This window comes from Dipodomys merriami, unplaced genomic scaffold (assembly GCF_024711535.1).
Source record: "Dipodomys merriami isolate MVZ:Mamm:240054 unplaced genomic scaffold, mDipMer1.0.p SCAF_26, whole genome shotgun sequence".
NCBI classification, from domain to species: domain Eukaryota; kingdom Metazoa; phylum Chordata; class Mammalia; order Rodentia; family Heteromyidae; genus Dipodomys; species Dipodomys merriami.
Window position 1 is genome coordinate 785,870 of NW_027204048.1, and position 26,301 is coordinate 812,170.

Consider the following 26,301-nt stretch of genomic DNA (forward strand, 5'->3'; position numbering starts at 1 on the left):
AAATTTGCCTTCACTAGGAGCTGCTTTGAAAGTCTAACCCTCCCTAGTAGAAGCTGAATTCTGTGGGCCCTCTTTAGAGGGCCTCAACCTCTTTAGAGATGATGAGCCCATGTCAGTCCAAGAGGATCAGTATAAACCAAGAGTCAAAAATACCAGGCCTGGAGCTGAGAAGGTGGCTTAGTGGTAGAGTGCTTGCCTAGCATGCATGAAGCCTGGGATTCAATTCCTCAGTACCACATAAACAGAAAAGGCTAGAAGTGGCACTGTGGCTCAAGTGATAGAGTGCTAGCCTTGAGCAAAAGAAGCTCAGTGACAGTCTCTAAGCACTGAGTTCAAGCTCCAGGACTGGCAAAAATAAATAAATAAATAAATAAATAAATAAATAAATAAATAAATAAATAAATAAATAAATAAATAAATAGCAGACCTATGGAAGGTACACTGTTCATGGAATCCTATTCCTTTCATCATCCCCATCACTATGGGGGGTCCTCCTTTATTCCCCTACATAATTTTCAGTGGAAACCACATTTATTATCAGTGCTGGAACTGAGTTAAGTCTTTACTGTGATAAGAAAGAACTCAGTACGTACCAGTGCTTCTTCCTCAGGAGAAAATTATCCTCCTTCATTGATAAGCTTAAGTGGATATCTTTCTGTCCTTTCCCTAGGTATTGTGATTTAGATATAAAGTATCTCCTAAAAAGCTCACATAGTAAAATAAGCCTTTTGGTTCCCAGTTGGTGATGCTATTTTGGAGGCTCTGGGAATTTCAAGAATTAGGTCGCTGAGATGTTTGTTCTTGGGGACTGTACTTTGTGTTATGTCACTCAGTTTTCTCTGCTTCCCATTTGCCAAGAGGTGACCAGCCTCCTCCTCACAGGTTTCAGTCACCAGGATGTTATCATCACCTCAGGCACAAAAAAATGAAGGAAGATACCCCATGGGGGTTGGGGGCTGGGGGGTGGGAGATGGGAAGGGATTGGAAGGGGAAACAAAGGAGGAGGCAACAATGCTTGATAAGAAATGTACTCATTACCTTGTCCATGTAATTGTAACCCTTCTGTATAGTATTTTCACAATAAAAAAAGAAAAAGAAATAAATAAATAAAATTTTTAAAAGATATCCCATGGATTAAAACATCTGAAATCATGAACTAAAATAAATCATTCCTCCCTTCAAGTCCTCTCCCTCATTTTAGTCACAGAGATGAAGACTCAAGCTGACACACTAGGAATTCCCAATTTTTCACAGAAAAATGTCCATTTATTTTGGGTATTTTGGCTTTTGGTTCGTTTTTAGTGCTGGGCTTCAAACACATACATGCTCTGCACCTAAGCTATACCCTTAATGCAGATTCCATGTCTTAAAGCAGTTATTCTCAAACTAGGAGATGAAAAAGAATCCTGGGGCTCTGTTAAAAAACACATTCTGATTCCTAAGTCTAAGGTGGGACCTGACTTTTGGCACTTCTGGCAAAGTCTGAGGTGACATCTCCTCTGTAGCTCTGTAAATCACCTTTGAATAGCAAGATTTTAAAACAAAACATTTCACTCTAGAAAGCTGGATTTATTAAGTGAGAATCATGTCCACTAAATCCACATTATGATGTTCAGGGTTTGTGATGATCATTTATAGCTAGGCACTCATGGTTCATGCTGCAATCCTATACTCAGAAGGCTGAGATCTGAGGATCATGGTTCAAAGCTCAACCAGGCAGAAAGCCTGTGAGACTCTGATCTCCAGTTAATCACAGAAAAAGCCCTAAGTGGCAGCTGTGGCTGAAGTGGTAGAGTGTTAACCTTGAGTAAAAAGAGCTCAGGGACAGTGCCCAGGCCCAGAGTGCAAGCTCCAGTTCTAGCAAAAAAAAAAAAAAAAGTATTTATTTTGCTGAGGAGAAATGAGATAGTTCCAAGGAGGCTTAGGGCAATTTGCCTGGCAGTTTTAACTTTGTCAATGCTATAGACAGTGAAACATCCTTTATTGGAGATGCTTGGGAACCTAAGTGTTTTGACATTTCAGATATTTTGAACACTGAAATATTTGCATTCATATAGCTATTTCAATCTAGTCTAAATGCATTTATGTTTTATATACTTTTTTTTTTGGTCGGTCATGGGGCCAGAGCTCTGGGCCTGGGCACTGTCCCTCAGCTCTTCAGTTCAAGGCTAGCACTCTACCACTTGAGCCACAGTGCCACTTCGGCTTTTTCTGCTTACGCAGTGCTGAGGAATTGAACCAAGGGCCTCATGCATGAAAGGCAAGCACTCTACCACTGAGCTACCTTCTCAGCCCAAAACTATCACATACTTTTTTTTTTTGGTTGGTCGTGGGACTTGAACTCTGGACCTGGGTGCTGTCTCTCAGCTCTTCAGCTCAAGGCTAGTGCTCTACCACTTGAGCCACAGCGCCACTTGTTTATATACATTTTTATTGTGGTACTGAAGGTTGAATTCAAGACTTCAAGCTTGCCAGGCAGGGGTTTTCCAGCTGAACTGTATCTCTAGTTCCATGTTTTATATATGTCTTATATATGAATATCATTTTTGTGCAGGGGGGAGAGGTGATGGGGATTGAGCCTAGGGCTTTGTACATTTGTTGCAAAGAGCTGTACCATTAACTACGTAACTAACCTAGCTTATATTCTTTAGTTTTTAGGTATTTGAGACAAGAGTCTCACTGTAGATTCCAAGATGGTCTCCAAACCAAGATAAGATCCTCCTGCCTCAGCTACCCAGGTGCTGGGATTATAGGCATATATACCACACATGGCTCATGGGAATAGACATCATGTCAACACTCAAAAATTCAAATTTTGGAGCATTTTGGAGTTTACACTTTTGAGTTAGCAATACCAAATTTTAATCACTTACAGTTTTGAGGTTTAATTGGAGATAAGAGACTCAATGACTTTCCTGCTTGGGCTGGCTTTGAACTGCAAACCTCAGATCTCAGACTTCTGAGTAGTTAGCATTACCGGCATGAGCCACCACAACCCGGCAGTGGAATGCCAAATTTAATATTATTTTTTTTGGGGGGGTCCGGTCATGGGGCCTGAACTCTGAGCCTGGGCACTATCCCTCAGCTCTTCAGATCAAAGCTTGCACTCTACCACTTGAGGCACAGCGCCACTTCCGGCTTTTTTTCTTTTTGCTTATGTGGTGCTGGGGAATTGAACCCAGGGCCTTATGCATGTAAGGCAAGCGCTCTACCACTGAGCCACCTTCCCAGCCCTTATTTTTTTGGGGGCGGGGGGGGTCTGGTCGTGGGGCCTGAACTCTGGGCCTGGGCGCTGTCCCTCAGCTCTTCAGCTCAAGGCTAGCGCTCTACCACTTGAGCCACAGCGCCACTTCCAGCTTTTTTCTTTTTGCTTATGTGGTGCTGAGGAATCGAACCCAGGGCCTCATGCATGCAAGGCAAGCACTCTACCACTGAGCCACCTTCCCAGCCCCTTATTTTGGTTTTTGAATATTGAAAATACCTCAGAAATCCTCAGTCATACTACTACTTTACAGCTTTCTTAGTATCTGGGGTCCCTAGCTGAGCCAGGAAAGCTGGAGAATTCACAGTAATTTTTGCTCCAAATACAAAGGTCATGTTTGACATTTCAAAAAAATAAGAAGACATAAAAGGAAAGGAAATTCTCCTGTGGGCCTGACTGTGTGTATGTGTATGTGTATGTGTGTGCATGTATGTGCATGCACCCACACACTCACCCACACACACACACACACACACACACACACACACACACACACACACACACACACACACACATGAGTGCTCATGCAGGTACTGAGGCTTGAACTCAGGGCTTGGGTGCTTCCCAGAGCTGCTTTTGCTAAAGCCTAATGCTCTGCCACTTGAGCCACAGCTCAACTTCTGGCTTTCTTGGTATTTTAGTGGAGATTAAGAGTCTCACAGATTTTCCTGTCTGGGTTAGCTTTGAACTATGATCCTTAAATCTTAGCCTTCTGGGTTGTGAGCCACTAGTGCCTGGCAGGTCCGACTTCTTTGAGTGACTGACTTCTCAAGGTAGTACATGATCTATGCATTCTAAAGAGATATGTTGTATTCTCTCTCTCTCTCTCTCTCTCTCTCTCTCTCTCTCTCTCTCTCTCTCTCTCTCTCTCTCTCTCTCTCTCTCTCTCTCTCCCTCTCTGCAGTTGTGGTTACAATAAAGATAACTATAAAACATAAAATTTCCCATTTTAACCATTTTTATTAAATAATTCAGTGGCTTTGAGTACATTCATTGTTTTTCAACCATTACTAACATCTATTTCCAGAACTTACCATTCTTCCAAACTGAACCTCTGGTTCTATTAAACTTCACAGCCTCTTCCCCCACCCATGATCTTGGAAAACCACATTTCTCCTTTCTGTCTCTGTACTGTTACTATTCTAGGTACCTCATATAAATATAATATTACAACATTTTCTTATAATATGTACTTACAGAAGAAGATAATATGATTGTTCAGGAGATAAATAATATTCTAAATCTTTTTCTTGTTTACAAGCAGCATTTCTTTCTTTCTTTTTGATGGTCCTGGGGCTTGAACTCAGGGCCTGGGCACTGTCACTGAGCTCTTTTGCTCAAGGCTACTGGTCTACCACTTTGAGCCACAGTTCCACTTCCAGTTTTCTGGTGGTTAATTGGAGATAAGAGTATCACAGACTTTCCATGCAAAACTACAACTCTAGAACTTTCCAAAGGTTGGGTGGATCTGATACCTCTGTGCCTCTAGATCTTACAAAATGTACAAGTTCCAAATATGAGGAAAACATGTGGAAGCTTGCATAAGGAGAAGGCTGACATAAAGGCAGCAGCCACCCTGTTAAAACCTTCAGGTAGAGACTAGATAGACCCATCGTGTGTTTCAGAAAAGATATATGCACATATACATTATAAACAGGCAGAATGAGTGACATCTCCCCAACCCTGCCTGTTTAAGAATCTGTCATTCTTTATTGTTAACATGGCAAACTTCTCTACATTTTTCTTTTGTTTATTTTGTCTGAAACATTTCCTTTATTGATCTTTTGGGGGCTGGTGTGTTACCACCGTATTACAACTGAGCCATTGCAGTGGGACCGAAGTTCAATAGCAATAGAGCACTTGCCTAGCATGTACAATGCCCTGGGCTTGATCTCCAGCACTGGAAGGAAGAAAACAAAAACAAGTAAACATTCATGACTATCAATTTAATCATTTTCTCTCCATTCACTGGTCTATCCCCATGCTGCTGCTGAGAAATCAGCTCTTACTGCATAGAGGCCTTTGAATTATTAAGTGTGCAAGTTCCTTCTATATGTTTACAAACTCCTTTTTCATCCTTAACACTGATTATCTTCTTTAAATGATTTTGTTTTGGCTTTAACCTTAAAGCTTATTTGGCTGGCTATGTGCAATATCTTTTTGCACTCTGCCCTCTTGATTTATTTTCTCCTTTTATTTCTCCTTCCCTTTCCTTTCTACTTCCCCTTCATTACTGTTTTGGCTTTTGCATATCAAGGGGTCAAACCCAGGATCTCATGATAGAGCAGCACTATATCACTGAGATTCTGACTTGATCATTAATAACTGAAACCCACATCCCGTCTCTACCTTGAATGTTGTATTCTCTATCAATATAGTTTATCTTCTGCTTTTACTAAGTGATGAGTCTGGCCACAGCTAATAAGGAAACCAATTTATCTACAGAGAGGTTAAAACAGAAAAATGAGGATATGGGAAATGTCTAGACATTGTTTATATTGTAAGACGGTCTCAGGAATCACAGAATTCATTGCATACCTTCTTTGACCCTCTCCATCCTATTTCATTAGAGGAAAAATCGGTGACATAAGCTCAACTGCACTAAGGAGGAAAGCAGTCTGGGGAAAGCCCTTCTTCTACTGCGATGATACTAGTCAGCACTGAGATTCCAGGAGCAGATCAGGACCATCCACACCTGCATTTTGTCCTGTGTCAGAAAGGTTCATTCAATTCCCTCAACTGAGAACAGAATTGTGGGTTTCTACCACCTCATCTGATGGTGATTAGACACAAGATGCTGAGATGACCACTAGTCAACATAATTAGTAGTTGATCATATAGAGGTTAATGGAATCAGCAAGTGATCCGGTTGGGGGATCAGTCATTAGTTGATATGTTTGAGGTTAATGTAGTCAGTAATTTGATCAATCCAAATTTAGTATAATCAGTAATTAATCTGATCCAACCAATTGATGGAATCGGAGGATAATCTGACTTACTTTGGCTGGAAATAGTGTAGATCAACTCTGGAAATAATTTCTTTTCAAAATCTCTTTGTAACTTCTGCTTTATCTGTTCTATACAGGAAGACTTCTATCTACCCAGATCAAGTGTCCACATGCTAAGAGACAGTGAATCCCTCCTGGGGAGGTTGACATGACTATAAAGCCCATTTACCTGTCCCCTCTGGGCAGTATGCCTTTGTTTTGTCTTGCCCCTTTTATTGGGGTGGCCTCATTCCAATGTTGTTTTTCTGGCTGTGTGTACATGGGTCTATTCATTTAGCTATGATCTCCTATAAATCATTACTCTCATTTACTCCAAGAAGCTAGTTAGAGACTTTCTTTTTTTTTTTTTTTTGTCAGTCATGGAGCTTGAACTCTGGGCTTGAGTGCTATCCCCACGCTCTTCAGCTCAAGACTAGTGCTCTACGACTTGAGCCACAGCACCACTTCTGGTTTTCTAGTTGTTTATTGGAAATAAGAGTCTCACCGACTTTCCTGCCTGGGCTGGCTTTGAACCATGATCCTCAGATCTCAGCCTCCCAAGTAGCTAGGATTATAGGAATGAGCCACGGGCGCATGGCTTGAGACTTTTTTTATTGTGAAAATACCATACAGAGGGGTTACAATTACATGAGCAAGGTAATGAGTACATTTCTTATCAAGCATTGTTGACTCCTCCTTTGTTTCCCCTTACCATCCCTGCCCTCCCATTCCCCCCGGCCCTCGCCAAAGTTGTACAGTTTGTTTTTCAACATAACGTCTGTACATCTCATTGTTGCAATGAATCCACCTGTATCCCTATTTAAATGATTTGTTTTTTCTCTTCCCCTCCACAAATTATACCAACATCAAATACAGTGAAAACAGGGGTTATACCATGGGGGAGGGACATACAGCACAACAAAGAAATCATCTTATATGTCAGGCACCGGTGGCTCAGGCCTGTAATCCTAGCTATTCAGGAGGCTGAGATCTGAGGATCATGGTTCAAAGCCAGCCTGGGCAGGAAAGTCTGTGAAACTCTCATCTCCAATAAACCACCAGAAAACAGGAAGTGGTGTTGTAGCTCAAGGATAGAGCACTAGCCTTGAGCTAAAGAGCTGAGGGACAGTGCTCAGGCCCAGAGTTCAAGGCCCACGACCGACAAAAAAAAAAAAATCATCTTATAAATATGTTAGAAACAATAGCAAGAAAGAAAAACCACTTGAGTCCTTATCTTGGGGTCCATTTTGCCTAGCATCAACTTATCTGACTATTTCTGCTTGTCTCAGACATACACTAGTTGTTTTCTGGCAACCAGATCTCTTCTTGCTTATTTGACATCTACTTCCCTGAGATAGAAAGTCCCTTTTGCTTCCTCCATAGGGGATATCAGGGAGAAGATCAAAGATAGTTGGAGAATCTCCCTAGCCAAGGCTACATGTGTAGTTTCAGTGTAGGTGGTATTGTTATTTCATTATTCCTAAGTTTCCCATCTAATGTTCCTGCACTGTACACTTGGCACAGACTTAGGGCTATATTTCCATATTTACCTTATTTGTTGGGGGCATCAGGAAAATCTCATGGCTTCCTGAGAGAGCATGTCTAGAATCTGTATATAGATCTAATGATCTTCCTTGTCTTAAGAATTGTGCCAAGATCAGTGCTATTTTCAGATTTTTAAGCTGAAGTTCTGGCAGAAGTGAAGAAAAGAGGCCCTTTTCCTCTGCGGTCTCATGGGTGGGGACTACTGCATAACCAGCTGGACATTGAATTAACTTTCTGGAAAACAGCTTCTGTTAACAAAGCATTTATCATTTGGCAGTGGTTCACTCTGAAGCATCTTTTTACCTGAGGACAACTTACCTATTACTGCAAAGCCGTCATGTGTTAGAGTCAATACCTGCAAGCAGTAGAATGGCTGGCCTAAGTGTTTAGCCAGGGTTTAAAGCCAGAGAGGAGTATCTGCTACCTGGGCCAGTGCTGTGACATGTGTGGTTCCTTGTCAGCTACTGGTCACCTTTATTCTTCAGAACACTGGAGATTCAAGGTGGTTTCTTCCATCCTCTGGGTTTCTCTTTGTTTTTCCTCTTCAGTCGTATCTCTGGTTGAAAACAATTTCTTGACACAGATCTGCAGGATAGAAATGTCTTTCAAATTTAAATTACTAACAACCAGGACACAGGTTTCTTCCAATCTCTCAGATTTCCCCAGAGGTTTCTGTTGGGGTTTTGTTGTTTTTGTTTTTGTTTTTGTTTTTATGGTCAGGCATCCCTAATTAGCCTTCCACTCTATGGATACATTTTCAAGTCATCCCAAGAACAGGCTGTTTCTGTTCGTTGCCTCTCTTGTCCATTGGAAGTTGCAAAAGCCACTCAAGTGCAATGTTCCCTCTGGTAGTCATCTTGAAACTAAATGCAATGGTCATGAAAGCTTGAACAAGAAAGCCATTCCATTCCAGTGGCTGCAGTGCCCAACCAGGTGCCATGGCTCACACAAGTACTTTTAGCTCCTCAAGAGTCTGAGATCTAAGTATCACAATTTTAAGCCAGCCCACACTGGAAAGTCCATGAGACTCTGATCTCTAATTTACCACCAGAAGGCTGGAAATCAGGCTGTGGGTCAGGTGGTAAGAGTGCCAGCTTTGAGTGAAAAAGCTAAGTGACAATACCCAGATCCTGAGTTCAAGCCCCACTACTGGACCAAACATATTTCTTAAATATAAAAATAGTTACAGAGTCTAACCTCATTCCAGCTCTAATTCAAATGTCCAAGGCTCATCTGAGACTGAGGCAGATTTCTCACAGTTGTGAACTACTTTGTACGCTTGAGTCCCTAAAACATGGCCCAGTTCTGGCCATATCACAGCATGGTGGGAACTCATGTATAGGGTATCTCAAGATAGTTCTTGTATATACCTCTAGTTTATCAGAATTATTAGCAGTAGTCACAATCATTCTCAGAAGTGACCATATTTGACTGATAAGTAACATTATTTATAACAGACCATAGTCTAATAAATGTTACTTATATCAAATATATTTTATGTATTTATTGAACTCTGTTTAAATTGTTAACTTCTTGTAGAAAGCACACTTGCAGAAGCACACTGAAGCATATGAAATGTCTATTGACAAATCAACAAATAAGCAAAATGTGATAACTGATCAGTTGACTATTTTTTTGGGAGGGGGGGGGGCGGTCCAGTCGTGGGGCCTAAACTCTGGGCCTGGGCTCTGTCCCTCAGCTCTTCAGCTCAAGGCTAGTGCTCTACCACTTGAGCCATAGTGCCACTTCTGGCTTTTTTCTTTTTGCTTATGTGGTGCTGAGGAATCGAACCCAGGGCCTCATGCATGCAAAGCAAGCACTCTACCACTGAGCCACCTTCCCAGCCCTAAACCTACAATTTTTAGAAATTCTTAATTCTTAATTATGGAGTTACCATTTAGCCTTCCATTCTGTGGCTAAGTCCATTTTCTGCTGCCAATTATAAAGCAAAGAAATTAATTTCTTACAATTTTAAGTCCAAGACTAAGGAGTCACATCTGGTGAGGGTCTTTTTGCCTTCAAAATATGACATAAGTTATTCCAAGTAGTTCTTATAGAGTGACTGATAATATCATGGGGTCCTACCCTCACCTAACCCAGCTTCCTCCCAAAGCATAAGGGAGACAGATGAACCACAGTATATTGTTTCAGCTGGATTGTCAGTGATTATGGTAAGAATCTCCTATGGGTGGAGGCCAGGCCCAGAGCATAGCTGCATGGTTCAGTAGAGAATTCTCCTGGCCATGTATCCCTACCCTACTTCTCCCCAACTCTGGGCAGGCATAGGAAACAGGCATAGGAAACATAGGCCTACCTTGTATCTCTTTACCTGCTTCAGTTTCTTCTCTCTACTTTGTCCATTTTTGCAGTAGAAAACCTTGATTGATAAAAAAGTATATTCACAGTTCAGCTGCTTAATGTTCATTCTTTTAAAAAAAAATTTATCCTCTACTCTCTACCTCCCATTACCCTCATGTAGCAAGATGATCCCTTGCCCTCAGTGTCACATAACTGTTTGTGTGAATTTGAGGATGTCCAAGTGTCACAATGGACAGTTACACTCATTAAGCACTAACATTTGCCAGCTTCAGAGCTAGACCTGGGGACTACACCATGAATGAGACTTGCTTGTGTTTTTCAGATTCATGACAGAAATGGCCACATAAACAGATAATTATAAAACAAGTGGTAAGTGCACTTGTAGATAAAGTGATAGGCATTATAAAAACACAGAAAAAGTGGAAACAAAGCCAGTCTGAACCTGGCAAAGAAGATCTGAGAGAAGTGGGTTATGGGGAGGGAGGTGGGATGATCAGAGCTTAGAGATGACAGTATTGGGGCTCATTTCTAACAATGAGATGGAAAGACTCTTACCTTCCTTAAGGCTAGCTGGTTGTGACTCAACCTTCAAATTTGTCTTTCTTTTCTAGCCACCATTACTAACAGTTTGGACCTCTCTCCCTAACCTTTTGAAAAATTATTGTTACTATAAAGGTAGTATATAGAGGTCCTTCTTTACTCTGCTGTGTTCTTGTGGACTTGGACTAGACTTTTCTACCTATTTCTCTGCATCTTCTCCTTTACCCCCACCTCACTCTTCCTACCGGTATTCTTTCTCCTCCCTTCCACATGTCTATCCTGGGGGTCATACAGATTGAGGAAATATGAAGATCTGAAAGGTAAGAAATGAAATTATAGTAGATAGCTTCCTAAGTCATAAGGGCAAGCTATCTATCTTGGACAAAAAACTAAATGTTGGAAATAAATGAACAGGTCAGACTGCATTCCATCTCAAGCTACGAGGGGTTACTTCCTCTTCCCCAACAGATCTGTCAGTGCTTCAGGCTACACTAAGGCTACAGACCATCTACTAAAAGGTCTCTCAACAGGTATAGTTCCCTGGAGACTGCCCAGGAAGCTTGTCTCTTGTATGGTGCTTCATTATCTAGCCATACCTCCATACTTGCGCAATTCTATTGGGCAAAATTTTACTCTATCTGACCCTCTTGACCCTTTCTCATCCTTACTCCCATGCACCGCACATCCTCTCTTCCTTCTTTCCTTTTTTATGTGCCACCTTACATTTCCAGCTTCTATGCATACACACAGACACACCACATTATTGGGTTACAACTGGTTAGCCCTGGTCAGTATGCAGTACACTTACCAATGCCCTGGAGAAGTGGGGAATTATGGAGGAGTGACCCACACATGCACACTGCAGTTATATGGCTTTTGTTTGTTGTCAAAGGAACTAAAGCTTAAAGAATTGTAGTTATAGAGATGGATGAGCATAGTTTGAGATACATGCAGTGTGAAAGAAATCTGTCTGTCCTTTAAGTTGCTGATCAAAAGAATGTCTCACTGTTCTATCCATCTTTGGAGGTTTGGGTCCTGCATTTCAGTATTCCATGCTATAGACCTTTGCCTCCATAAAGCAAACCATTGCACTAGGCTCCAGTTCTTTTCTGTTTTTGTAAGATATATCTCTTTAATCGCTCTTTCATAAAACACGTAAGCTGTTCCCACTATGCCTTAGTCTGTTTTGTATAGCTATAAAAAATTATCTGAGACTAGTTTCCTTATAAAGAAAAGAGGATTACTGGTCTTTCAGTATTGGAGGTTAGTAACTGGCCCTGCAGCCCCAGCTAGGGAGGACTTCATGCTGCATCATAACCTGATGCAATACTGGAAATTTGGTCTCCTAAACTCAATGTCAATCACAAATAATGAGAGCAGAGTTTCTGAAGAAAAGAAAGTGAAAGTTTATCCATTTTTGTCTAGCAAAATCAGAACTATGCAAGCTGCTATCTTCGGGGGAGGGGGAACAAAAACAAAAAACCCTACACCTTCTAGAGCTCTTTCCATTGTAGTTCCATTGGCCTGTAAGATAAGAAGAGGAGCCTGATAAGCTTGCCTGGAGCTGTAAAGACATTCTTGAATTTATGGGGGAAAAGATAATATGAAGAAAAGCAGAAAATAAAATTGTATTTTTTAAAATTGTAGTAGGAAGTCTGGACAAGAGAGTGAGTTATTGAGCAAAAACTACCATTGTGAACATATTCAGTGTCTTTTTCAATTACACTGGGAGGCTGATGAACAAGCAAGGGTTATAGAAGAGAGCTTATAGAGGAGCTGGGCTTGCTTTCAGATGAAGCTTTTTGCTGGATGTTCCTTACATGGCTCTCAAGATTTATGTTGTTATAATTCACTTAATAGAAATTTATATGGCTCTGAAAAAAGCTCCTAGTTTTACTGAATTTCAAGCCTCACTTGTGGTTGTATTCATTGAGCCAGACCCAAAGATTTCTTAGGCTGAATAAATAATGTCCTCAGGTACATTCATCTAATTAACCTATGGCTCCAAGAAAGGCACTAAAATTTTATGTCAGTGCCCTGCATCTTGTATATACATTTTTCTGATTTGGGGAGGGGAAGGGAAATAACAAAATGCTGAAATAAGGATATAGGTTTACCCATTATAACTATGAAATGTCCAAGACACTATGTTGAAAATGAACTTTACAATTTGGAGGGGGAGGAGAGAGCTAGGGAGGTGAGGAAGGAAGGGATGTTAGGGGAAAAAACAAAGGAGGAGGTAGCAATGCTCAATAGGAAATATACTTATTAACTTACTCATGTAACTGTAACCCCTCTGTGCACTATTTTTAAAATAAAAAATATTTTAAAAAAAGAAAAGCACTAAACTTTTCACAACTTAGTTCCCATTTAAGGGCCCCATATCCTAGCACCACTACAATAATAATCAAAGTTGAATCAGTTTCAGAAGGGGCAAACCCTAGTAGGTGGCGGCTAAATAGCTAACATTGGTGAGAACACTTCTAGAGACCATATCTGTGTATAACAGCTTTGCGAAGTCACACAGGTGTGGGTAGTAGACACCATCCTTTCCATCACCATTTTGCAACAGTGACTACTGAGGTCAGAGGCCAACATGAAGGGTTCTGATTCCAGGAGCACATTCTCTTACCCAGTGTGTTCAACTGGAGAAAACCAGACAAGTACAGCCAAACAAAGGGCCATGAGACTCTTTTTTTGTTGGTGGTGGTGGTAGTCATGGGGCTTGAACTCTGGGCCTGGGCACTTTCCCTTACCTCTTCAGCTCAAGGCTAGCACACTACCACTTGAGCCACAGTGCCACTTCCAGTTTTCTGGTAGTTTATTGGAGATTAGAGTCTCAGACTTTCCTGCCCAGGCTGTCTTTGAATGATGATCCTCAGATCTCAGCCTCCTGAGTAGCTAGGATTACAGGCATGAACCAATGGTGTCTGGCTTCATTAGACTCTTATCTCCACTTAAACACAAGAAAACCAGAAGTGAGACTGTGGCTCAAAGTATTAGAGTACTAGCCTTGAACTGAAGAGCTGAGAGACAGCGCCCAGGCCCAGTGTTCAAGCCCCATGACTGACAAAAATAAATAAGTAAATATGAAAATAAGCTGCAAGAGAAATTCATAGGGTGCTTTTATTCACATAAAGTTAGAATGCATAAAAATGTCAATAAATTGGTGAAGAATGCATACACATGCAAGAAAATGAAAAAAATAAAGAAATTAAAAGTATTAACATAAGCGTCAAGAGTGTGGTTATCTCCAAAAGTGAGGAGGCAAGGAGATGGTTCTAGGATGGATAAAAAGGACTTCTATAGTGGTTTTAAGATTCTCATCTGAAGTCTGTGCACATAAATCTGCATAATATTTTATTCACCAAGAAAGAAAATACTCCCATCTACACTCCCACATGCTTTGTTTTCTTTAAGGCTGTTATTCTATAAGTTCTTTCAGAAAATGAGAGCTATTTTGTACCTATTTGGGCATTGATTTTTATTGTTTATCTACTGCTCTATTCCATGTGGACCTGAGACAAATATTTTGTAGTTCACTGTTGTCCAGTAGAAGTAGAATGTGAGCTACTTACATGATTTTGTTTTCTTTTTTTTTTTTTTTTTTTTTGGGTCCGGTCGTGGGGCCTGAACTCTGGGCCTGGGCGCTGTCCCTTAGCTCTTCAGCTCAAGGCTAGCGCTCTACCACTTGAGCCACAGCACCACTTCCGGCTTTTTTCTTTTTGCTTATATGGTGCTGGGGACTTGAACTCAGGGCCTCAGACATGCAAGGCAAGTGCTCTACCACTGAGCCACCTTCCCAGCCCCATGATTTTGTTTTCTAATAGAAAGCTATTAGAAAAAAAGAAAGAGTCAAAGTTAATTTTAAAACTATTTTATATAATCGAATGTATAAAACACTATACTTTTAGCATGCAGATCCTTGATGGGATTTTTGGAAATTTTATTTTCTTACTCCAGTACATCACAATTTGAACTAGTCATCTTAAGCTCTATGTGGCTAGCAGCTAGCATGGCAAAGATGTAGCACACACTCAAACAAGAATTAATCTCAACTCATACTCCCCATAATGTGTATGTCTAAGCTGAATGATGGGCACAGCCTCTATTCTACGTCACACAAACCCAGGCCATAGAAGTGGTCTTGACAGCTTCTGTGTCCCCATTAGTTGTGAAAATCCCATTGTAAAATGTGGCCTGCTTTGCAGACATGTTAAAATGCTAGTTGATTCATTATGGGAGGTGATATGCAACTGGCAGGGATATGAGGACTACTCAACATTACTGTGCAGCATGAGGATGAGAGAGCGACATGGTACTGGGAGCCAGCAACAGCATGGACTTGGATTTGGAATTAGTATTCCAAATTCAGGTGATGTGGCTTGCTAAAGGTGGTTGTTAGACCCTGTTGGGCTGCCAGAGACTGGAGGAGTATGGTTAAGAGGATGGTAAAGAGAGGCCTGATGAACTATACAGGAAATACAGAATTTAGTTACATGGAATACTTCTTCCAAGTGGCTGAGGTGATACTTACTAGTCACTCTTAATGAAGCAGGTAAATCTAATGTCTTTGCTTTTATTTTTTAAAAAGTGGGAGATCCTTTTACTTACCAGACACTAATGTCTCGTGCCTGTAGTTCCAGCCATTTGGGAGGCTGAGAACAGGAGGATCCTAGCTTGAGGCCAACCTCAGATAGGAATGTCTGCAAGGTTCCATCTCAGTGGACACATGGTGGCATGTGTCTGTCATCCCAGGCATGAAAAGCCTAAAATATAGGGATGTTCTCCAGTAGTCAGCCTGGGCAGGAAATGACACCCTATCACAAAAATATCCAGTATCCAAAAAGGCTGAAGGCCTGGCTTAAGTGGCAGAGTGACTGTCTAGCAAACACAAGACCATGAGTTCAAACCCTAGTACTGCCATGAAACAAAATAAACAAAACACATTTTTCCCTCCACTCCACTGTCACACTCAGTATAGCATGCTTCTGCAACCAGATGAGGGTATTGGTTCAAATACATTAGCATTCTTCAGAGGACAACAGCTGAGTACCTGGTAACTCATCTTATAGTGCTGACAGATGCCCGAGGCTAAGGGCTCAGCCCCATGAAATTGTCTCCGGCCCTGCTTCACACACCAAGTGGTAGGTCCAGGTTGTGATTAGTACTTTAGAACTACTTATACAATTTAAGATTCCCACAGCCCTTCTCTCCTTGAATTGGATATTTCTTTGGGTATGTTGTTTTAGGACTGCTCAGAAAACTCAGGCAAATCCTTTTGTCTACACTAGAGCATTTGATTTATAAAGGGTATAGGTAAGGAATCAGAATGCAAGACAGAAAAGACAAGGAGGTATGGGACATGGGGAATGAGATCCCACAGACTTCTGTTCCCCCTTTCATTCTTTCCTGCTCTCTACCTTCTAGGACATTTTGGATATGTCCTTCCAGATGATTTGCTATGAATTCACAACTAGAAATATGTATCATCTGATAAACATGTTTTCTACATAAAATACATATTTTATGTGTGTACTCAACTGTACAGTTACTCTACTATATATTCAGTCTATCTTCTCAAAAAGTTTCTCCATATGGCAGACAGAGCACTCCTTGAGGATGGGGGTCAAAGGCTATCTTTGAGCATGCCAACACCCCAGGTTTCTCTGGGGACAACCATGATCCTGACCTGCCTTGAGCACCACAAGGAGACAGGATCCCGTTCTTCCTTCAAACAGCGAGGCACATAGCTTTGCCCTGATTTATTCATATGCCCAGATCTTCCTCTGGTTTTCCTTGAGGCTCACTCTCACTTCCTCCAGGCTTCAGCTCACCTTCTTAGAGACAGAGGCCTCAACCACCTTATTTAAATTGTAACTACTCCCTCCCCCAGCAAACTGTTTGGCTCCGATCTATTTTATCCCTATACAGCACTTAGGACTTTCAGACTGGTTCATTCATTTAGTATATGTATGATTTTCTGTATATCATCATCTAATTAGTATATAACCACTATAAGATCAGAAATCTTTGTTTTGCTTAAGGAACTCACAGTGCCTCGATCAAAGCAATGATTTTATAAACATTTGTGAATGTCTTAGAAAATTACACATGGGGGGAGGAGATGGGAAGGGATGAAAAAAAATTACAAATGATTTAGAAATCTTCCCTATGTCTTTGTATTCCTAAGGTTGAGCCCATAATCATAAGGTTGAGTCACATAATCACTAAGTATTTGCTGAATTAATGCTCTTCTCTGTAATTTAAATGGAGACAATTCAGAAAGACTTCAATAGGAAGTCACCTGAAGTGAAGGCACACTTCCAACAAGTGCCACCTTGTGGCCAAAGAATAGATTCTGTATCTCTGAGCAAAGAATAGATTTAATTATGTTGGTTGGTTGGTTCTTCTCTCCCTTCCTTTCTTCCCTCCTTCCCTCCCTCCCTCTTTCCTTCCTTCCTTCCTCCTTCCTTCCTTCTTTCCGCCTTCCTCCCTTCCTTCTTTCTCTCTTTCTTTCCGGTCCTGGGGCTTGAACTCTGGGCCTAGGTGCTGTCCCTGATCCTCTTTGTGCTCAAAGCTAGCAATCTCCCATTTTAAGCCACAGTACCACTTCTGGTTTTCTGGTGGGTATTTGGAGATAAGAGTCTCATGGACTTTCTGGGTAGCAAGGATCACAAGCACCTGCACCCAGATTTTTTTTTTCTGTCAGCCACTGGGCTTGAACTCAGAGCCTGGACTCTGTCCCTTAGCTCTTTTGCTCAAGGCTAGCACTCTACCACTTTGAGGCATATCTCCACTTCCTTTTTGTTTTGTTTTGTTTAATATTTGTGTCATTTTTAAGTAGTTGTTCAAAGGAGTTGCCATTCAACAAAGCAGTTTATGAATACAGTGCATCTTGATCAATATCACCCTTTCAACATTCTCTTCCACCCCTCCCAGCCCATCCCTCACTTTTCCTTATTTTTAAAGATATTGAATTTACTTTTTGCCACTTAATAAAGTAGTTTATATATACAATGCATCTTGATCTTTGTCCTCCTTCAACATAAGTATATTGTAGCTGAGTGAGATGGCCCAGAGTGTACTCAGGAGGCAGAAATAAGGTTTTCATGATTTCCAGCTCAGCCTGGGCTATATAGTGAGACCTTGTCTCAAGAAAATAGGTAGAAGGCTATTAGAAAGAGTTTTGCTTTTGAATTTTAGATACTTTTCAGATAAGATCTTGTGCTTTTGCTCAGGTACCTGGGATCTTGATCCTTCTACCTCTGCCTCCTGAGTAACGATTATAGGCACATATCTCTATGTCCAATTTAAAACATGTTCTTTATAGTGTTCTATTCAGTGATTTTGGTAATTACATAGTTCAGCTAATACTATCATCTAATTTTTAGAGCTTTTTCTTCACTCCCCACCCCCTGAGTCTTGATACTATTTGCATCCCCTTCCTTCTCACTCCATATCCAAGAAAGCACTATGTCTTGCCAAAGTTTGACCCATCCCTTTCCAGTCTAGCCAGTAATCTGATTCGGATTAATCTTTTTTTAAGCCTTTAGTATAACACTGTAAGCCATCTTTCACTGTGTGCAATTATTGAAGCTGCTATCTGTGGTCATTTCTTTTTCCCTTTTTACCTTCTTCCTTCTTTCCTTCCTATTTTAAAATGTGCTTTGTAATTGCAAAGTAACAATGATCATTGTAAAATACATAATAGCACAAGGAATGGTAAAAAATGCAGATTACCCATAGATTACCCTAGATGAACAACTGTTAAGCTTAAATGAATCATATTTTCCATAAAATATGATAATATTATAGAATTTTGGGGTTTCATTTTCAGTTTGGGATTAAAATGTTGGGGTTTGGGAGAGGGGCAGTTCTGGGGCTTGAACACAAGACCTCAGACTTACTTAATTTGCTTGCTCTTGGTTGATGCTTTACCTCTTGAGCACACCTCTTAAGTTTTCTTTCTGCTTGTCAATTGGAGATTGAGTTTCTCATATTTTTGCTAGGGCTGACTTCAAATCTTGATCCTCCAGATCTCATCCTCCCTGAATCTCTAGGGTCACAAGCAAGAGCCATCAGTACCCAACTATAGGCAATTTTTAAGAATCTGTTTAATCATTTCAATAAGTTTCCCTGTCATTGAAATTTCTATGTAATTTTACAATTTCCCCAGATTTTTTGCTCTATGAACTCATCATTGGACATTGGTTCCTGTTTTTCTATTGCAAGTAACATATATAACTTTTAAACATCTTTGGAAATATATTTCAACACACATCTTTTACAATTATTATACAACTATACTATCTTCTCTCTACCAACTAAGAAGCCTTATTTTTATTACAGCTATACTATCTTCTCTCTACCAACTAAGAATGCCTTATTTTTATTATAATAATCCATGAAAGATTTATTTTTAGTATGAAGAGAGTGAAAGTTTCACTCTAACCCACACCCTTAGAAGCTACCACTCTTGGGGCATGGTTGTATCTAGATTTTAAAATGAATGCAATGAGCTTTTTGCTATAAATAAAAACAAGATCATGCCCCAGATATTTGGAGATTTTCCAATAATTTTTTCTGTCACTGATTTCTAATTTAATTCTACTGTGGTCTGAGAGTAAAATATATTGTTTCTATTTTGGTCAAGTTGTTCAGATATATTTTGGGGGCCAGAATGTGAATGTTTCATGAGAGCTTGAGAAGAATGTAGATTCTGCTGTTGCTGGATAAGGTGCTCCACAGGTGTCATTTATTCAGAAGACTGAACATGTCATTGGGCTTAAATATGTTAAACTATATCCTTACTGACTTTCTGTCTGATGGTTTTCTGACAAAACAGTGTTAAAGTCTCCAAGTATATTTGTGGACTAATGTATTCCTCCTTGCTATCACCTTTTTTGATTCTCATGTTGATGCTTTGTTGATAAATATGGGATTATTATAGGTTGTTATGTCTTCCTGGAAAACTGACCACTTTATCATTTTATAAAGCCTCTCTTTATCCTTTGTCCTGAAGTCTGCTCTGTATGAAATTAATACTTTCATTTTTGTCAGTTGTGGGACTTGAACTCTGGGCCTGGGCACTGTCCCTGCACTCTTCAGCTCAGGGCAAGTGCTATACCACTTAAGCCACGGCACCACTTCCAGTTTTCTGGTGGTTAATTGGAGATAAGAGTCTCACAGATTTTCCTGCCTATGCTGGCTTTGAACCACAATCCTCATACCTCAGCCTCCTGAGTATCTAGGGTTACAGGCATGAGCCACCGGTGCCTGGCTAAAATTAATACTTTTAAAAGTTACTGTTAATACAAGATCCTAAGCATTCACAATGATACCAAAGGGAGGATACTCTTAGAAGAACACAAAGGTGCAATGTCTGTGTGATTCTGCTCATATAAAATAATATTTATCGAAATGAACTCTAAGAAGTGGAAACGAGTTTTTCTTCATTGCTGTTTGTTTTCTTTTTGTCTTGTTTGTTCATTTATCTGTCTTTGGAAAAGAAAGGGGAGGCACAAAAATGGAGAGACAAAAGGTGAACAAATGCAGCAGTGATACTCACTAGACACTAATGTTGAAAATGAACTACACAACTTATAGGTGGGAACAGGTTGGGGAAATTGGGAGAGAGTAAGGAAGGAGGTGACATTGTCCAAAAAGAAATGTACTCTTGGGCTGGGAAGGTGGCTCAATGGTAGAGCGCTTGCCTTGCATGCATGAGGCCCTGGGTTCGATTCCTCAGCACCACATAAGCAAAAAGAAAAAAAAAGCTGGAAGTGGCGCTGTGGCTCAAGTGGTAGAGTGCTAGCCTTGAGCTGAGGGACAGCGCCCCGGTCCAGAGTTCAGGCCCCACGACCGGACCCAAAAAAAAAAAAAAAGAAAAGAAAAAGAAATGTACTCTTTACCTGACTTATGAAACTGTAACTCCTCTGTACATCACCTTTATACTAACAATTAAAATTGTTTAAGTTAATGTTAGAGCCAGGCACTCACTGGTGGCTCATGCCTATAAATAATCCTAACTCTCTCTCTCTCTCTCTCTCTCTCTCTCTCTCTCTCTCTCTCTCTCTCTCTCTCTCCTTCCTCTTTCCCTCCCTCCCTCTCTTTGATATCATTCCTGGGATCTGAACTCAGGGCTCAGAGCTCAGCCTCCTGAGTAGCTAGGATATCAGGCAAAAGCCACTAGTGCCTAGCCAAATCATTATATTTAAATTGGTATCTTCAGACCACTGACATTTAATTCTCAATATAGTTAAACTAGTATCTACCATATTTTTCAACTGCTTTCTATTAGTTGTTCTTGGTATTTATGCCTATTTTGTCCTTATTTTTTCTGCCTTTTATGGTTTTAGCCATTGTACTGCTTCACAAGTAGGTATTTTATATTGAAGCATCCCCAATTCTTCCTTCCGACCCTGTGTTGCTGTCATTAATTTCCTTTACACATAGTTATAATCATTACATCTACTTTTGCTATTCTTTTTTTGTGAAAATACTGTGTAGAGGGGTTACAATCACATGGGCAAGGTAATGAGTACATTTCTTATCAAGCATTGTTGCCTTCTCCTTTGTTTCCCCTTCCCATTTCCCCCCCTCCCTCCCATACTCCCTTCTCCCCTCCCTCCACCCCTGCTTGGCCAAAGTTGTAAAGTTCATTTTTCGACATAACGTATTGAACATCTCATTGTTGCAATGGGTCCACTTGTATCCCCATTTAAACAATTTGCTTTTCCCTTCCCATCCACAAATTATACCAACATCAAAAACAGTGAAAACGGGTTATACCATGGGGGAGGGACATACAAAGCAACAAAGAAATCATCTTATAAATATGTTAGAAACAATTACTTTTGCTATTCTTTACCATCGTATTATGAACATTTGTATTAGTTAATAAGAATCAAATGTTTTTATCGCACCTCCATTTATTTCTTCAAAAGAGTCTTTCCCTTATGTCGATCTGAGTTCTTTACTTAAGTGATTTTCCTTCTCTTTGGAGAAATTTCCTAACCTTTTTTGAGGCAGAGTCTTGCTAAATAGCCTTGGCTGGTTTCATATTTAATGTTTCTCTGGCAACATAACTTCATCAGTATTTGTTTGAGAAACAATTTCTCCTTGATGTGTGTGTGTGTGTGCGCGCGCGCGCGCGCGCGCGCGAGCACGCATGCTTGCTCTCTATCACTTGAGCCATGCCTATAGCCTTCCTTTGTTCTGGTTAATTTTAGAAGTAAATTTGTGTACCTTTCTGCCTTGCTATCTTTGAGCCAGTATTCTCTGGATTTCAGTCTCTTGAGTAACGAGTTTACAGGCATGTGATACTAGTCCTTGCTTCTCTTTGACTTCTAAAGGGTAATTTCACAGTATACATAATTCTGGTTGCTGAAGCATGGGTGTGGACAAGGGAGATACATATCCTGTGTTGCTGATAAAAAGAAGGTGGCCTTCAATAGTGGACAGTAACACCAGTAGGCAACAGTGACACTGACACAAGACACTGAAATTTTAGGTAAAGCAGGTCAGAGCAAGTTTTCATCTCTAGGAACCATTCAAAAAACCATTCAAGTCTTATTTCATCTGGCCGATGATAGACAGGTTCTGCTGCTTGAAAACAGGAAAGAGGATGGGCATGTAATATTGTATTTCCTTTTTGTCCTGTATATTGATTTGCAAATTTCAGAAATAACATTAAGACCATCTTCAAATTATGACATTTTAGCTTGCAAATTTGTGGCTTTACAATGTGCAAAGCAGTGATATGGGATAGAAACCATGCTTCAAATCTGCACTTTTGATCTTCCTAAAGGAGTGATAAAGCAGTACCATCCTCTCTCTTGAGGCTTAACAATGGTAGTGAACCACAGCCCCCAGCTGTCCCATGATTGAGTGGGGACACCTGGGACACCACAGTGTGGTGTTTGGTTAAATTGTGATGATCAGTAAACGAGGTGAGTAACACATTTTCATTTTAGAGTGGTTTTAACATCCCAATCATGGGATGAGGAGCCTCTCCCTAAAGAGGTTTTTCTATTTTTCTTGGGAAAGAGGAATGACATAACTGTTTTTGTCTCATCCTAAACACTAAATAAGTGTTTTTTATTCATCTGAGACACTCATCCAGGCAGGCAGATACCTAGGAATGTTTTCCTGCCTTGCAGTCCCTTATCTACAACAGAGTGAATTAAACCAAGGATGTGGAATATTTTGTGGCAAATCTGTATGTATGACTATATAATAATCCATCCAATACCTCATGGTTTGAAATAGCAATTGTGGCTGTTATTATGTAAAGTTGGCCAGCTTAGCTAATGGAGGTGATGATTCTTTGTTTAGGTTCCTCTGGGCTGGGTCATGAAGCTGTAGACATCTGCAGGTGTTTGGAGGCCTCATGAACTGACATGGCTTTGTTACATGTCTAGAAGCTAGATCCACCTGGTCTTCCCAGGAGAGTAACCAGGTATTTTTCCATGTGGCTCAGGCTTCTAAGAATGTGAAGGAAAGCCACAAAGCTTCTGAGGGTCTAGACTGCATTCACACAGCCTCATTTATACAGTGTTACTTGCTAGTGGGCAGAACCAAGAATAGGGCTAGCCAGAGTCAAATGTGCGAGTGGACATAACTGCCACTCATTGATGAGACAAATTGGGGGGATTCTTTTTATGTAACTATATTTTTATTATCATTAAGTAGTTGTACCCAGCAGTTGCCACTCAATAAAGCAGTTAATGAATAATTTTATCATTCTCACCTATCCCTCCCAACTCACATATTCCTCATCTTTTCTTTATTTTGTATGATATGCATTGAATTTTATAACTGCATTCTTCCTCCTCCTTATTTTCTCCCATCCCTTTGACTCTGCCTTACCCTTTTCAAGTTTCCTGGTGTGTATTTTGTTGAACTATAAGGAATATAGAATTCTTCACAAATTTTTATGTCATCTTTCTGTAAGTTCCAAATTTAGTATATGTACTGCCAAAATAGGCACCGTGATGATTCTTTGGCTGTCCTTTTCACATGGGGATTAAATTCAATACTACCTGTAAAATACAGCTCGTACATACCTAGCACAAAACAAATGATTTCAAGATCTTCATTGTTTTGTTGTCCTCATAACTGTTAGCCTTTGTCTCCTGAGTGAAGAGCAGGGTGTAGATGTAGTTGAGTTTTTATTTCAATGAAAGTCGTTCAAAATGTTAGACCAAAATAGGATTGTCCATATTAGATTCATTGAACTAGTATTAAATAGGAGTATACATTTAAGAATTTCATAGAAAAATGTTTAGTTGAAACATTTTTTTACAAAAAAGTACGTTTTATTATTTTCAATGGACAAATAAATGTTGTATTGTTTATGGTGTTGCAACATGATGTTTTGAAAATTGTATACATGATAGAATGGTTAAATCAAGCTAGGAGTTTATACTTAAATTTACATACTTTTTTGTGATGAGAACATTTAAAATTGATTTTCATGTATATGCACATTAATAATTTTATTACATTTTCTCTTATGTATACGGTACATTTCAATCAATCTTACACCTTCTGTCACTTCTTCCTTTCTCACTTCCCTGTTCTTAAAACAATTTCAGTAATTTTAATAATAATTTATTAATAATTTTATTATATTTTCTCTTATGTATACGGTACATTTCAATCAATCTTACACCTTCTGTCACTTCTTCCTTTCTCACTTCCCTGTTCTTAAAACAATTTCAGTAGGTTTCATTCTTCTATTTCATACATGCAAACTTCCTACTTTGACCATATTTATCCTCCTTTTATCTTCGTATTAGCCTAATTCCCTTCTGATACTACCTCCCCAATAGAGCCTATTTCCTTTTCTTCAAGATTCCAACTGACAATTGATCAACAGCTTTCACTGAGGTTTTATGCTGTTTTCATAGTTGCCATGAATTCCAAAATTATTCATACTTTCCCTTTCTTTTTCCCTTTCTTCTTCTCCCCGCTGTTATAAGTAGTTGATTAGTTGGATTCATGTTCTACATTTATCTAATTGTGAAACCTGATTAATTTTTTTTGGTGCCAGTTCTAGGGCTTGAACTCAGCCTGAGTGTTGTCTCTGAGCTCTTTTTGTTCAAAGCTAGCACTCTATCACGTGAGTCATAGCTCCACTTCTGTATTCTTTGGTGATTAATTGGAGATAAGAGTCTCACAGACTTTCCTGCCTTGGCTGGTTTTGAACCATGATCCTCAGATCTTAGCCTCCTGAGTAGCTAGGACTATATAAATATGAGCCACTGGCACTTGGCAAACATGATTTTTAAAACCTAGCCTAGGAAAAACAAAAAATGATGTGATATAAAATATTAGGAGTCCTTTTCACAAGTTCCAGGAGATTTTTATGTGTTTCTTACTTCCTTTGTATTTCATTTGATTTTGCTCTTTAATTTTTGCCTTTCCTTGATTTTTTTAGGAGATACAGAATAAAGCCCCAGCATGATGCTTCTCTCAAGCTGTTCCAGCTCAACTACAAACATTGAGGCACTAGAGTATGAGAGATGTTCGGTATGTATTGAAAATCCTATGATATTTAGCTGCGTGCTGGTGGCTCACGCCTGTAATCCTAGCTACTCAGGAGGCTGAGATCTGAGGATCATGGTTCAAAGCCAGCCCAGCAGGAAAGTCCAGGAGACTCTTATCTCCAAAAAACTATCAGAAAACTGGAAGTGGCACTGTGACAAAGTGGTAGAGTGCTAGTCTTTTGTATGTGTGTGTGCGAAAATACCATACAGAGGAGCTACAATTACATGGACAAAATAATGAGTACATTTCATATCAAGCATTGTTGCCTCCTCCTTTGTTTCCCTTCCCATCCCTTCCCATCACCCCCCACTCCGGCGAAACTCCCTACCCCCCACCAAAGTTGTAAAGTTCATTTTTTGACAGAACAATTTGTACACCTTATTGTTGCAATGGATCCATCTGTATACCTATTTAAACAGTTTGTTTTTGCCCTTCCCCTCCCCAAATTACACCAAATACAGTGAAAGCAGTGGTTATACTGTGGGGGAGGGACATACAAAACAACAAAGAAATCATCTTATAAATATGTTAGAAAAAATTGCATGAAAGTAAAAACATTTGAATACTTACCTTGGGGTTCATTTCACCTAACATCAACTTTTCTGACCTTTTCTGCTTGTCTCAGACATATACTAGTTAACGCAAATAAGGAAAACCATGGGACCTATGTTTCTTTGGGCCTGGCTTACTTCACTTAATATAATTTTTTCCAAGCCTTTCCATTTCCTAACAAATGGGGCAATGTCATTCTTTCTGATGGAGGCATAGAATTCCATTGTGTATATATACTACATTTTCTTGATCCATTCATCTACTGAAGGGCATCTGGATTGGTTCCATATATTAACTATGGTAAATAATGCTTCAGTAAACATAGTTGTGCTGGTAGCTTCAGTATGATCTTGTTTGTGATCATTTGAGTAAATGCCCAAAAGTGGGATTGCTGGGTCATAGGGGAGCTCTATGTGAAGTCTTTTTTTTTTATTTATTTTTTATTGTGAAAATACTGTACAGAGGGGTTACAATTACATGGACAAGATAATGAGTACATTTCTTATCAAGCATTGTAGCCTCCTCCTTTGTTTACCCTTC

The 26,301-nt window shown here is 39.9% G+C and overlaps 1 protein-coding gene and 1 long non-coding RNA gene across 3 annotated transcripts in view; one reads left to right on the plus strand and one right to left on the minus strand.

Moving 5' to 3' along the window:
* Positions 1 to 26,301, plus strand: part of LOC138836855 (uncharacterized) — a 53,568-nt gene that overhangs the window by 5,699 nt on the left and 21,568 nt on the right. Inside the window, exons 1-2 of one of the 2 annotated variants that reach the window (XM_070035460.1) lie at positions 10,395 to 10,482; positions 25,100 to 25,191. In XM_070035460.1, coding sequence (XP_069891561.1) covers positions 25,123 to 25,191 — 69 coding nt within the window. In that variant the 5' untranslated portion in view covers positions 10,395 to 10,482; positions 25,100 to 25,122. Of the gene's footprint in view, positions 1 to 10,394; positions 10,483 to 25,099; positions 25,192 to 26,301 lie in introns of those variants that run through there. The other variant, XM_070035461.1, reaches the window with a different exon arrangement.
* Positions 5,047 to 10,252, minus strand: LOC138836810 (uncharacterized). Its single transcript, XR_011375066.1, has 3 exons — positions 10,109 to 10,252; positions 8,113 to 8,379; positions 5,047 to 5,162 (listed from the first exon to the last, which is right to left on the minus strand). It is a non-coding gene; the product is annotated as an uncharacterized lncRNA (long non-coding RNA).